Source organism: Pseudomassariella vexata, assembly GCF_002105095.1.
Source record: "Pseudomassariella vexata strain CBS 129021 chromosome Unknown BCR38scaffold_12, whole genome shotgun sequence".
NCBI lineage: Eukaryota > Fungi > Ascomycota > Sordariomycetes > Amphisphaeriales > Pseudomassariaceae > Pseudomassariella > Pseudomassariella vexata.
The window spans coordinates 131,052-146,208 of NW_024467967.1; the positions used below are offsets into that span (position 1 = coordinate 131,052).

General features: G+C 52.8%; 2 protein-coding genes across 2 annotated transcripts; one reads left to right on the top strand and one right to left on the bottom strand.

Annotated features, from left to right (window-relative positions):
- Positions 1-154: 154 nt before the first annotated feature.
- BCR38DRAFT_328295 (uncharacterized protein) lies at positions 155-943 on the bottom strand (the record flags this gene model as incomplete). Its single annotated transcript, XM_040854838.1, has 2 exons — positions 155-426; positions 478-943. Coding segments are annotated over 2 exons (738 nt in total), but the record flags the coding sequence as incomplete, so codon positions are not given.
- Positions 911-1,923, top strand: BCR38DRAFT_412162 (uncharacterized protein; the record flags this gene model as incomplete). The annotated part of the gene is made up of 4 exons (XM_040858661.1): positions 911-984; positions 1,036-1,106; positions 1,154-1,272; positions 1,327-1,923. The coding sequence occupies 4 exons, from the start codon at positions 911-913 to the stop codon at positions 1,921-1,923; spliced, it is 861 nt and encodes a 286-aa protein (XP_040712380.1).
- Between the last annotated feature and the right edge of the window lie 13,234 nt (positions 1,924-15,157).

Genomic DNA, 15,157 nt, shown 5'->3' on the forward strand with positions numbered 1-15,157 from the left:
TCCTTCGCTCCTTTGCGTTCTTACACCGTCCTGGGCGGTGTTCACGACCATCGCTCTTCGGAAATTCATCCAGCTTCAGACCATCCTTTAAGTGATCGAACTTAGGTATTTTCTCCTTAATAAGATGATCCAAGTTACATGAATGTAACGTGGCAGCTCCATAATACGATGCATTAGAATACCATCTAGGAGACCGTATGTTGAGTACAGCTTTCATTGTCGCATTAAAGCTTGTCCCTGTTAATAGTGATCCCCGTTCTAGGCTAAGGATCCCTTTCGTATTCATCTCTTTCGTAAGGGCACCAAGCAATATTGACGAGCATTCGAAAGTGCATCCGGATCGATCATCGCGCAGGTATAGAAGCAGATCGTGGAGCACAGCAAGGATCTGTTCGACGGATTCCTGTCTCTTTTGGTCGATTGTATCTAAAAAGGCTGGTTAGATACTGTGCATAATAACGTTTTAAGGATACTAACCAACGAGCTTTTCTGGGATTGGGAGGCGCAAAGTTTGGAGTGCTCCCTTACTCTCCATCAAGATAGTCCCAGTTATAACCTTAAACAGGTCGGCCCTGGAGAATACCCAAGATACAAATAGCCATAACACCAGCTCACGACAGTATTCCTTTGGCAAATCATGTTCCAACCTCGAAATCCACATCTCTGCTACAAGCTCAACCGCTTCATGACATTTATAATAATCAACCAGGACTGCGAACTTTGCGAGCATCTCTAGACGTACAGATCGGGGAACGTTTCGATTTCGGCCGTGAAGAATATACATTAGGATCAACAACGCATCAGAGTCCCAATCCTCTGCATATACAGAATAATCGGAACCAGGTTCTTTGGTGCCTTCTTGCCAGGGCCCTTTCAGCATAGAGTCGAAGTAGGGAGAGGCTAACATAAGATGTCTAGACGAAAGTCGCATGCGTGTTTCCAGGGAATTGAGTGGAAGGGTCAACGAGCCGGCCATCACATTCGGTAGATTCCATGGTAGTGTGTCAGCCGAACCAGATAAACTGGCGTTGGCAGGATTGTCAAATCGATCCATTCCAAATTTGACGAACTTGATGAATACGTTTTTGTCGTTCGACAGAGGACAGGTAGGTTCTTTAGCCCATAATCACAGGGGCTACTAACAGATACGCAGATAAGACGACCCAGAAGACAACGTCCTACCTGGATATCAAGTCTACATTTCTGCGGGATATCCTAAGAGAGGCCTGCCATGACGTCCGCGGGATCTCCCTGGCCGAGAATACACCATCGGTATGTACTGTGACCGTTACTATCGTCATTGTCATTAGTTACTGACATTTTCAGATTGAGCGGGATGCCGCCTTCCATGTCCGCAAAGATCTCCAGCAATACCAACAGCGTCTTGCTGGCGAAGGCGAGGAAACTATGGCCGAGAAACATTTGGGTCTGTTTATGCGGTATCTTGAAACGGCTTTTAAGCCAATCGACGATCGTCTGTCTGTTCTCTTTGCGAGGAACGAGATTACATACGACCTGCTATGGGCTTTATTCAAGCCCAACGCAGAGGTATACACAAGCTGCCGAGGGACCAATGTGCCGAGATGCGTCCTATTCAACCATCTGGAGGAAAGGACAGACGTGAGCGGCTCGAAATTCATCCGTCTTGAGACCCGATACCTAGGCTCCGACGGAGAATCCCTTGGCGAGGTCACAACAAGCAGCTCAATTGCTGTCTTCCGCGGTGCTATGCGGATTGAGCTTCTCCCGGCGTATCCTCTGCAGTATCACCCCGAAGTAAAGGAGATCCGCAGCCAGCTGGTGGAATGTGGCCGCAAGTTCGTATCTTTGCTTGGCATTCACCATCGACGGTACACAGGCAGAGCCTTACTGGTATGGGACAATCGCATCGAGTCATGTCACGGGATTTCAAGTGCAAAGTGAAGGACGAGAGTGCTCAAGCGAAACAAGCAGCCAGTAACCAGGTAGGTACCAATAGCGTAGTATAGGGGACTCAATAACGACAAGTTAATCGCTGCCCTCTCTAAAAGAAGAGGGGTCACAGCAGCCTAGTTATACATTTCCGACCCCTGTCCAGGCCAAGCCACTGTGGCTTATTTGCAGCTGACAGGACGCCCTCTCCCTATGGCTTCTGTCCTCAGAAGCCGAAGGTACTCAGCAGGTGTACCTCTGGGGTCCTCTGAAGGTCGACTCCCCAAAGCTAGGAACATCTAGTTCCGACAACCAAAACAACAATCCATCTGCTCCTAACCATAGACTTAGATTCGCCTCCAAGAGAACAATAGGAATCCACCTGCGATCCTCTCGTAGACACACACTCGCCTCCAAGAGAACAACAGGAATCCACCTGCGATCCTCTCGTAGACACACACTCGCCTCCAAGAGAATAACAGGAATCCACCTGATACCCTCCAGTAGACACACACAACTAACCGGTCACCCTTGGAACACCTCCGCAGGCCCAGCAGTCAAACTCGCCTCCGGGAAGAACAACAGGAATCCACCTGCTATCCTCCCGTAGGCACACACTCGCTTCCAAGAGAACAACAGGAATCCACCTGCAATCCTCTCGTAGACACACAACTAACTGGTCACCCTTGGGACTCATCCGTGGGCCCAGCAGTCGAACTCACCTCCGGGAAGAACAACAGGAATCCACCTGCTATCCTCCCGTAGACACACAACTAACTGGTCACCTTTGGGACTCATCCGTAGGCCCAGCAGTCGAGCTCGTCTCAGTCAGCACCAGGAATCAGACCTGTTCCTCACGATATGCTGACTTCTGGTAAGTCAAGTCCATAGTGCCTCTCTGGTATTCCGGGCGTAGCCAGTGGTTGTGAATATCGATGTGCCTTAGCTTCGTCTGTAATTTGGCATTTTCTTCTACAATAAGCCGAATCCTCTGTTTGTTGTCAACCTCGATAGTTAACTGTTCATCCAGATCGACGCTCAATTGGTGTAGTTGCCTTTCAAGGGCTATAGCTTCCTTGACGGTGGCTGCCACCCCCTTGAGCTCGGCCTCCGTACTCGAGGTGACTACCGTATCTTGCTTACTGGATCGCCAAGCTATCGGTCCGCCCAAGAGCTTGATAACGTATCCCATAGTGGACTTTCGGTCAGTGTGGTCCCCAAAGGACGCATCACTTGACACTACGAGATTACGGGGCTGCTGGCCATCCTGTTCCTCCGGGCCCTTTGGAATTGTAGCACAGGACCCTCCGTCTTCGAGTACTAGATCTTTCGTGCCGGATAAGTACCGTATGACTTGGTCGATGGCGGCTTGGTGCTGTGGGCCAGGATTCTGGCTGTATTGAGCCAGTCTGCAGACGGCCTCTGCGACGTCCGGTCGTGAGGTTATCGCTGCGTACAGTACGCTACCGACCTTCCTCTGATACAGTCGTTTGGTATCTTCGTCAGCCTGGCCGTCGAAAGGCTTCAGCTCATGGTACGGGTTTCTAGGCACTTCTGGATAGTTGCCAACCGTCTGAATTTGGTACTGTCGAACCAATTTGTCAATATACGACCTCTGTGACAGCCATAGGCGCCGAGTGGCCCTGTCCCTAGCCACTTGTATGCCAAGGAACCATTTGAGGTCCCCTAAATCCTTCATCCGGAATCGCCCGCTTATTTTGGTGACAAATTCGTCGGCCCTGGGCCTATCTTGGGGTCGGAAGAAGAGGCAGATGTCGTCGACATAGAAGAATAAGATGAGCCAGTCGTTAGAATAGATACAGCCGTCCTCTGGCACGGCCTTGAGCCCCAGATCGGTCAGTCCTGCTCCCAGGTCTCTTTGCCACAGCAATGGGGAGCGGCGTAGGCCGTGGAGCGCTCTCTTCAATCGTAGGCAGTATCCTGGCTGCTTGAAGCCGTCAGGGAATCGGACGTACACAATCTCGTCTAATTCTACGTGCGTAAACACGTTTATTGCGTCCAATTGGCGCATATCCAAGTCGAATTTAGCTGCGATTGCCATAAGCGTACGGAAAGATCGTCCGGCTAGTGTGCTGGCGTACGTGCTGAGAGACGAGCTTGGCTGTAAGTCACCTCTTACAACTAGGCGAGCCTTGTATCGTATTACGTATCCGTGCTTATCGAATTTGTACGTGACGTACTGCTTTGTAAGGGAGTAGCAGAGACATCCGAATGCCCTCAGGTGGCTGATTTCTGGCCTGTAGTCTTCTTCTTGACGGCCTTTCCTCTGTGCCAGCCAGCGATTCGTCGCTTCCAGAGGGGTCTTCCATCCTAGGGCTTTTGATGGGGAGCGATTAAACAAGTACGCGGCTGTCTCTACGGCCTTTGGGCGTAGACTGGCTGGTAGGCCGGCACCTATGATCATGGCTCTAGCCCTCGCGTTCAGGACGCCTCCAGCTCTTTCTGCAGCCCCATTGGGTTCCTTGGTGTACGGCGGCATGTGTTCCCAGATAATGCCCTTGCGTAATGCAAGCTCTTTCAGGCTATTCCCAAAAGCGGCCTCGTTGTCTGATGTGATAACCTTGACCCTGACCTCTAGTTGTGTCTCAATGAATCCTATCAGGCTGATCAGAGCGTTCATAGCCTCTTTTTTACGACGGAAGGTGTATGCGAATTTCACTCCGAAGAGTGTACATGTCCCGATCAGGGCTCTAGTACGCTGGTCATAGGCAGGGAGGTACTCGAAGAGGTCCACTGCTATGTGCTCGAATGGGCCATGTCTTTTGGATCGTGGCCTTCGAGAGACGACCCTCCTTCCCTTGGCTAGGGCGCAATCCTTACACTGGATTGACTGTGGTGCAGTAATCTTGGCCCCAGTAGTCGCCGATACCGCTTTCTCGAGGGCTCTAGCGTTTAGGTGGCCAAGGCGACGATGCCAGGTGGTGGCATCGCCTGCGAGTTCCTTGTGGACTTTCCGGGCGTCATTACCGTGTAGATTATCGTCTTTGCAGCCTCTTTGGCGCACTTCTTCGTCGATCGTGGTCGAGTGTCCTAGTATAGGAAGAGGGTGGAGTATTCCGGGGGTATAGGATCCACCTACAGCCGGGCCCCTCAGGCTCGATCGCTGTGGTTCTGGATCTTCGTCTTCGGATGTGAAGATTTCCTCGTCGGATTCGTCCGTATCAGCGGATTCTTGTACCACGTTGTCTGAGTCGTCAGATTGGTCTGAGATGCTCGTGATGGAGTGGGTTACTTTCACGAGGCTGGCTACGGCCTGTGGGGTTACTGCTGAACCGTCCACTTGTTGGCCGTAGAATTGGCCGTAGATCTGGCCGTAGATTTGGCCACACTGGCCGAAACCTATATAGGTCGGAAATTGAGCACTGGCTGTCCCTCGTGCTCTGAGAGGTAGGCCAACGTTTCTTTCTGGGGCCCATAGTACAGTCTGGAGCCCTCCATGTCGTAGTACACACCTGCTTTCTTGAATAGACTGGCTGAGGCCAGATTGGAGTGCATAGATGGTACGTACGCGGCGTTGTAGAGTATGAAGTCTCTGTGGCCATCTGGGCCAAGGATTCGAATTCTGGCATCTCCCCAGAGCGCGATATCCAACTTCGTCCCCCCGGCTAGTAGTACGTCAGACTCTGTAGCCTGCCGCCGATTTGTGAGATTTGCGTCATTATTGACTACATGGACGTTAGCTCCTGTGTCGTAAATGACCGAATTCTTCAACGGATAGATCGTATCCGCCGAGATACAGCCGGCGGTCAACGTATTGTTGAGGGCGGGTCAGTTGTAGACCGTCGAGGCGCCAGCTAACGCTAGCCTCTGGTGGTTAGGTCTATCTTGGCCGTAGGTGCCGTCGCGAACAGCATCCACTATGACCTTGAGATTCTGTGGCAACTTGGCGTAGTTGGAATCCACAATCTTCTGGACGCTTTTCCTACCGGTCCAGTTAGCCGGTTTTATTGGGATAAGATAGTAGCACTTCTGCCACGAGTGCTTCTTTCCGCAGAGGCATTTGGGCTTCGAATCCACACTTCCTCTCTGTTGGAGTCCCTCTGACAGCGGTGCCGCTTCGCTCCTAAGAGTAGCATCAAAGGTAGCCATGGATACGCTGCTGGTATCATCCCTGTTGAGGTCCAAGTGTCGTTGGAAGGCTTCGTAAATGGTGTCTACCGTAGGTACGTCCTCGTCTTTGGTAATCAGCTGATACTCCCACATAGGGTTGAACTCTGGTGCGGCTGGTTTTATTCCTCTGGCGAAGCTGTATTGAGGACGCTGGCCTTGGATTATCTCGCAGCCTGGCTCGGAGGCGTTGATGTAGGCTGTCCACCAGGCATCAGCCCATTTGGCTGCATTCTGCTTCTGGGCTGGCCTACAGGCCCTCAAGTAAGCGGCTTCCATGTCCATCTTGTGGGCTTGAGATCTTGTCTTGAAGTAGACTTGGATAGCCTTCATCTTGTCAGTCAGCATCTTCCTGGGGCAGAAGATGGAGTACGGCTCAGGGCTGATGGTTTTGAACAACCAGGCGGTGGATTTATCGGCTTTCTCTTCAAGGGCTTTGAATTCAGCTATTTCCTCGTTATACCTGGATAGGAACTGCTTCCACAGAGTGCGCTCGAGGTCTTTGAGGTCAGAGAGAGCTGTAGCGTCCTTGTTGACAGTATTCGGATGTGGATAGATTGGCTTCTCTGGCATGTCCGTAGGGTTGGATGGGTTGATTATTTCCCATAGCTGGCGGCCAGCCTTGACTTCGGCTATTGGAATCCATAGATGCCAGTCCTTCTTGGACTTCAGAAACACCGCTTCGCGCGTAACGGTGGTTTCGGGGGTTTGAAAGGCCATAATTGTCGACGGCTTCAAAAGGCTGACTGCTGTAGTACTGGCAGCGGCGTCAGAATTGCTCAATCCGTAGATGATGGTCAAGATAGAGCCGGTGCGGTTATTCCGGGCTCATAACTATTGGATTGTGGGCAAATGGTCTTGTATTGAAAGTGTCATGATCTCTGGAGAGTCCAGAGAGAAGCAAAGGGCGGCCATAAGGGCCTTATATAGGTAGAAATGACTGATGCCTGCCCCACAACGAGGACTTGTGTGGTTCAATGGGTAGAGGTCATATTGACCCATACTTCGTACGGTTTGCGGCTTTACTTTTCTCCTTTTGACTTGGCAATCTTGACGGAGTAGCCTTGAAGGTCCAATACACCCCCTTAGGGCTGCACCCTGGGTCCCCGCCTAGTCTCCAAAGTGCTTCTTCAATGTGACTGTTGATATAAGGTATTCTGAGTAAGGTGGAAGAAGGGCTAAGGTATTTGCCTTTAGGTATCAGCCTAACGTGACGGTAGTATAGAGCGCCGGCTTAAGGGATCTGAGGTCGATAGTAACGACCCTCCGCTATAGAATCATACTACAAATAACTCATGGAGGATTGTGATGTTGATTGAGCTAAGTTAACCTCCGTCAGGTGTAACGGTAGAATGTTACCTATCTAACTAGTGTACATTGTTACGGAGTAACTAGGGCTCCGCCAGTGGACTGTGTGCCACTAGTCCTCTTACTATTATGGGACAATCGATTCGACCTTATATCGACGTAAAAACGTCCGGACGTAGGCTCTACCCCCCCAAAGTACGGCCTGCCTAATCGAATGGCGTTGTCGGCTGAGTCGTACGATGCCGGATACGGCGTGCACCCCCTATCGGCGTTTTTACCCTAGGGTTACCAGGGTTAGGGTTATACGGGGCCCGTGCTCCAAATCGCATCGCCTCGACTCAATGCGATCAAAGCCGCTGATTAGTGTCAGATAGGGCACCTGATTCCTAGGTTCAGAAATGATATAGCATGTGAAGGTCAACCCTCGCAGACTCACTACAACCAGGTGACGTACAGCTGGAACACCTGCCATGGCAGTGCCAGGTGGGAAGCCAATCATAACCCTTGTAGGAGCCCCGCCAAGCGTGGATGACTTAGTCGCGCTGTCAGAGAACAGAATGCCATAGGCACCAGTGGGTGTCAGGACACTGAACGCAGACACCGGTGGGCGCCGGAGGGGTGTTTCGGACAAAAGACTCCCGAGTCATGATTACAATCTATGTGAAGCTTTGGGATGACGAGAGTCAAGATCCTTGGCATCGCCGACCCTGCTGTTATGCCGGGTCCAAGCGGCGGCCTAGCTATCTATATAAGGACCATCTTGAAGTAGGATAGGGAAGGAGCAGAGATCAATGCATCACCGTGGGCACCCCTACCTGAGACCGCCAGTGACCACCCGGTGCTACGTAGGAGGGACGCCCGTTACTCCCCATCACTCTGTACTATTGCCTTCGGCCTAGCCGTACCCTGACACGTTGATCTCTCCACCCGTTTCCGGGCGTACGGACCGTTGGGGAGAAAATGGCGATGCGAAGAGCCCTGATGCGAAGCCAGACCACAGCCGCAGCCACGCTGGGTGACACCGGAGGAGCTACATCGAGTAGTGCAACGACGACGACAGCGACGCAGACGAACAATGGCACTGTCGACGCTACGACGACCACAGCGACGATGAGGCAACTGAGCCGGCCCCAACTAGAGGAGCTCGAGCTAGAAGAGCTTGACCGTCTAGTAGAAGAAGAAGTAGTGAGGAAGAAGAAACGAGAAAGGATTGAAGAATTGGAAGCTTTAAGAAGGGGAGAGCCGCATAATAGTACCGCCGGTGGGACCCAGGTTGAACCTATCGGACCAAGCCCAAAGCGACCTCGGCTTGATCTAGGAGGGAGAGGCCACTTGCCGACACTCAAGTACCGGGGCACCAACTGGTCGGAACTTACCTCGTTCATGTTAAACCTAAAGGGGAGATTCATGATGTACGCGGAGGACTTCGACACTGACGCGGCGCGTGAACTGCACACCACCGGATGCCTTGATGGGGCGGTGCAACGACGGTGGACCAGCCACGTTGCTACTATTTACAAAAACGACTTGGGGAACGTCCGGTGGGACGCTATGGAGAAGTGGCTGGAGAGGAGTGTGGCTAGCGACGATACGCGAGTGATCAGCGTGATGCAGAGACTCGATAGTATCACCCAGCGCCCCAACCAGAGCTACCAGCAGTTCATCGACGTATACGATGCTATAGAGACAGAGTGCCCTGATCAACTACCGGAACGTATACGGGTCGTCAACGTACTCAACCGCTTACGACCGGAGTTGAAGCGACAAGTCATGACCCGAGGACTTCCCTCGACTCGGTATGAGCTTGACGACGTAGCTAAGCAAGCCGAGGCGATTGAAATAAGCAGCAGACCACCGGTGTACCAACAGCCTGGCCCGAGGACCAACGCAACATCGTCCTCGACCCCAGCACCAGCAAGGGAAGAAACATCAGACGGGAATGCAGGCCAACAGGCGCCCAGGAGGGATGTGGCTTACGGCCAGTGCTACTCGTGCGGACAGACGGGACATTACTCTCGACAATGCCCTAACTGCAGGACCTGCGGTAGAACCAAACATGACGGACCTTGTCCTGAGGACCGGAACCCAAACACAGCGCCGCTGGGGGTCCGCCACACCGAGCCTCAATAGGGGTACGAGCAGCCGCTCCGTCTGGAAACCACCATCCGTCTCCGGGTTGGCGGCTGCTGGCGCATTGGAAAAGCCTTGATTGACACCGGAGCCGACGAGAATGTCGTGGACTCAAGAGTGCTTGGCATCGAGCCGGGTACGTTACAAGACTCCGGTAAGACGCTGCGGGGCATGTGGGGAAGCAAAGGTCCCAACTATGGCAAGAGGGTATTACATACAAAGATGACGGACGGCTTCGGGGTGACGAAGACGAAGGCTCACGAATTCCGAGTCTCAGATGCAGAAGACTGGGTTGCAATCCTTGGGCTCCCCTGGTGCCGTGCCGTTGAGCCTATATTTCGATGGTCCTCGTTAGGATGGACGTACCCTCTCGACGTGGACAGTCTGCAACTGGTGACCAGCAAGAAGGATATACGGAATGCGTACCACGAGGCAAAGTACAGTATGATAGCAGTGCCCGCGGTAGCAAGGGTCGAAGCTAGCAAGGACAGAGGAGCCGGAGCAGAGCCGCAGACCAAGTGTGCCACCGTGCCGTCGGAATACGCAGAATTCCTCCATCTATTCGACGCGCAGTTAGCAGGGAAATTGCCAGATGGAAGGTTTCGGTCACACAAGATCGAGCTAGAGCCAGGTGCCGAGCCGCCGCACGGGCCCATCTATCCACTAGCGGAGAAAGAGCTCGAGGAACTACGAGAATATTTGAAAATGGCCTTGAGCAAGAAATGGATTCGGCCCTCGCAGAGCCCAGCTGGGGCGCCGATCCTATTCGTACCGAAGAAAGGAGGAAAGTTGAGGCTATGTGTGGACTACAGAGGCCTTAACAAGATCACTGTGAAGAACAGAGCGCCACTACCACTGATCGGTGAGATCTTGGATAGGCTAGCTTCCGCGAAGTGGTATACGAAGCTGGATCTGAAGGATGCATACCACCGGGTCCGGATCAGCGAAGGAGACGAATGGAAGACGGCGTTTCGGACGAGATACGGTCATTTTGAGTATCTGGTCATGCCGTTCGGACTAGCTAATGCGCCGGCGACCTTCCAGAGCTACATCAACGACGCACTAGCTGGACTTGTGGACGTGATCTGTATCGTCTACTTGGACGACATCCTTATATTCTCTAAGGACAGGGAGTCACACCCAGAGCATGTCCGGGAGGTCCTCCGCCGGTTGGACGCCGCTGGCCTGTACGCTAATCAAGACAAATGCGTCTTCCACACGCAAGAAGTCGAGTTCCTAGGGTTCGTGGTGTCACCGGAGGGGATCCGCATGGAAACCGACAGGGTGGATGCTATCGCGCAATGGCCAGCCCCGGCTAGTATCCATGATATACAGGTTTTCCTCGGATTCACTGGGTTCTATCGCCGGTTTATCAAGAACTACTCGAAGATAGTAGCACCCCTGACAGACCTACTCAAGGGAGGATCATCTGGAGCGCTGCAGCTCGATAATGTAGCACACGAGGCGTTCTACAAGCTACGCCTGGCCTTCACACGAGCACCTATCTTGAAGCATTTCGAGCCTGGACTACCTATACGTGTAGAGACTGACGCATCAGACTTCGCAATTGGCGCAGTACTTAGCCAGCTGCACGGAGACAGGTGGCACCCAGTGGCTTTTATGTCCAAGAAATTGAAAGGCGCTGAGCTACGCTACGGGACACCCGATGCGGAGCTGCTCGCGATTATTGAGGCAACACAACGATGGCGGCACTATCTGCTGTACAGTCAACAGACGATTGAGATTCTCACAGATCACTTGAACCACCGCTACTTAGCCAGTAAGCCGCAGCTCAGCGCTAGACAAGGTAGATGGCTACAGGACCTTGCGAACTATGACTTCGAGATCATATATCGACCAGGCACGAAGAATCCTGCCGATGGGTTGTCAAGACGGCCTGACCACCGCGCGACAGCGGGTGAGAAACAGGAGGCGCAAGTAGCGTTCTTGCCAGACTTCCTACAACGATTTAGGAGTATCAGAGTGCGAGTAATGGAGACACAGCGCGCAAGCGGTGCTACAGCTGGCGTCCCTATGCCGGAAGAGTTGGCTCCGACATTACTTGAAGATGTCAGGAAAGCCCAGGCAGAAGACGAATTCGTCAGTAGCGGAGCGTGGAAGTCGCTCAGCCGCGTACCGGGTGCGTGGTACCAGGAGGACGGGCTGCTTTGCTATAAGGGCCGCGTCTTCGTACCAGATAACCATCCGATCCAGCGGGAGATACTGATGGCCTTCCATAACGAGCAGACTAGTGGCCACCTGGGGGTCACTAAGACAGTCAAGAGAATCAGTAGGTCGTACTTTTGGAAATCGCTGACAAGAGATGCGAAGGACTTTGTTAGGGGGTGTGCAGTCTGCCAGCGAATAAAGGCGCGACACCATCTGCCCTACGGGCAGCTAGCTAGTCTGCCGGTACCAAACCGACCATGGGAGCAGATCTCTCTCGACTTTATTACAGGGCTTCCATCTTCGCAGGACACCAATGGGAAGATGAAGGACAGCCTCTTGGTAATAGTGGACCGCTTCACGAAATACGCACTATATATACCGACGAAGAAGAGCCTTACCGCTGATGGACTCGCTATGCTGCTGGTGCACTACGTCTTCACTGTGTTCGGGATCCCAGTGACTATGGTATCCGATAGGGGTTCCCTGTTCACAAGCAAGTTCTGGGCAACGGTGTGCCACCTACTGGCTATCAAGAGGAAGCTGAGTACCGCATACCACCCGCAGACCGACGGGCAGACAGAGCGACAGAATCAGAACGTGGAAAACTTCCTGAGGGCGTTCTGTAATTTTGATCAAGATGACTGGGCATCGCTACTACCGATGGCACAGTTCGTGTACAACGTGGCGTGGCATTCGGCCATCAACATGGCACCAGCAGAGGCGCTGTTTGGCTATATGCCAAGGGGGCCACATGATATCGAAAAGGACGGTACTGGGCCGATCCGAGCTATTGCAGCGGATGAAAGGGTCCAAGAGCTCCAGAGCCATAGGGATACCATTGCACAACTCCTTGAGAGGACGAACAAGGACTATGAGAAGTGGTATAACAGGCGACGAGAGACCATGTCCCTCACCGTAGGGGACCTGGTGATGCTATCGACGAAGAACGTGAGGCAGCGCAGACCGTGTAAGAAGCTGTCGGACAAGTTCCTAGGTCCATTCAAGGTGCACCGGGTGATCAACGGTGGGAGAGCCTATGAGCTGGATCTACCACAGAGTTACCGCATCCATAACGTCTTCTCCCCGTCACAGCTCGAGCCCTACAAAGGAAAACCGGTTGAGCACCAGGTGATACCAGTGGAAAGCGACGACACCTTAGAATACGAGGTCGATCACATTGTAGCACACAAGGGACCGCTGAAGAGCAGGCGATACTTAGTCCGGTGGAAGGGCTACGACGAGTCAGAAGATACGTGGGAGCCGCAACGACACTTGTCACGAGAGCTACGAAAAGAATACGAAGACTCGGTGGCACGACGTATCACCGGGTGACAACTCGGACTGCAATAGTTGTATCAAGGGCACGCCGGCCAAACAAGTCCTCATTGACCGTAAGAGGAACTATTGCCCTCTATGGGGCTATGAGAGCACAGAAACAACACCACCTGCCACCTAGGAGTAGAACAGGTTAGCACCAGTGCCTCAGGAGCGGCACTCAGGGAGGGGGCATGAACGGAACAAAGATCACAGGTAAGTCACCTATTATCACATCTACATAACTACGAGGGCAACGGTACACCGTTGGGAAGCCGGTAACAAGCAGGGTCTCTATGGCAGAAGATGGCGGGAAGCACTGTGGTTAGGCCACAAGTGTATACGTTGTCGTGCGCGACTGTCAGGCAAAGGTTTTCGAGCAATGGCTGGACCGATGCTGTGACGTGTGAGAGCGGGCGACAGCGCGAAGCACTGTGGTTAGGCCACAGGTGTATACGTTGTCGTGAGCGATTGTCAGGCAAAGGTTTTCGAGCAATGGCTGGACCGATGCTGTGACGTGTGAGAGCGAGCGACAGCGCGAAGCACTGTGGTTGGGCCACCAGTGTATACGCTGTTGCGCGTGTGTGTCGAACATTGGCTTGCGAGCGTTTTACTGGGCCAATGTTCCGACGATTGGGAGCGTAGGGCCACCGGTGCTGTTCCGGTAGGCACCTATAGCTTCGGAAGGCGGGTGACAGCGCGGAGCACTGTGGTTAGGCCACAAGTGTATACGTTGTCGTGAGCGATTGTCAGGCAAAGGTTTTCGAGCAATGGCTGGACCGATGTCATGACGTGTGTGTGCGGGTGACAGCGCGGAGCACTGTGGTTAGGCCACAAGTGTATACGCTGTTGCGCGTGAAGAGTTACGGGGTATACACCGGAGGGCACCGGCGCGGCATCGGAGGATGTGGGAATAGGAAGGGCCGGTGTTCTACGGGATGAGCGTTGAGGCCCTGAGGGCAGGGCCTTGTCAGGGGGGGTCGTCGTGTCAGAGAACAGAATGCCATAGGCACCAGTGGGTGTCAGGACACTGAACGCAGGACACCGGCGGGCCGCCGGAGGGGTGTTTCGGACAAAAGACTCCCGAATCATGATTACAATCTATGTGAAGCTTTGGGATGACGAGAGTCAAGATCCTTGGCATCGCCGACCCTGCTGTTATGCCGGGTCCAAGCGGCGGCCTAGCTATCTATATAAGGACCATCTCGAAGTAGGATAGGGAAGGAGTTGTCAGAGCCACAAGTGTCATCCGAGGCGGGCCGGCTTCCACCAGGTAGGAAGCCGTTTGTGGCGGCTAGAGAGCCGCTTGTGGCGAATGAGAGCCGTTGAAGCCGTTTGCAGCGGATAGGGAATCGCTTGGTTGCAGATAAGGAGCCGCTGTCCAAGATATTGGCCGAAGTCGGAGGAACACAGACATACGGAAGCAAACATCCAGAATCCAAGAGAGAAACTCGGCTGGCTATAAGTAAGGAGTCGAGACGGAGGAAGATAGAGAGGGCAGAGATCAATGCATCACCGTGGGCACCCCTACCTGAGACCGCCAGTGACCACCCGGTGCTACGTAGGAGGGACGCCCGTTACTCCCCATCACTCTGTACTATTGCCTTCGGCCTAGCCGTACCCTGACACCCCTGAGGACGAATTTAAGTGCCACATTACCACGCTTATCGGTAGTTCAGGCAGGGGTTGTAGCACAGACTTAGGGAGGGACAGGAGGTTTAGTAGTCGTTTGGCTACAAGTTTACCTGTATAACCGCCCGATGCGGCTTAAGGGCCCGCTATATCATCTATAGCCCCTTAAGGGAGTACTTGTAGAGGTACCGAGGGTTAACACCTACGGCGTATTTAATATTATTTATTATTTATCTGTAGATTCGACTAAGTAGTGCTCTTCCGGGCCGCTGAGGGGATTTAACACGACACCCTACAGTCTTTTCTCAGTCGGGATTCAGCATTCCGTGAGATATTGACGTGGGGTTAGGGTTTTTGGGTGGTCGTTTTCGTTTTTTCTGGTTTCAGACGAATTATGTAAGCGTGTTCTTGAAGGGTACTTAAGACCTTATGTACGTAGTCACTCTCTTGAGAAAAGATAGAAAAAAAGCGGCCTTTTCCACAGTAATCTGAACCAATTTCTCTTTACTTGGACAGGCATTCAATGTCTGACGTACCTGTTGAGGTACTTTCGTTGCCCCTATAG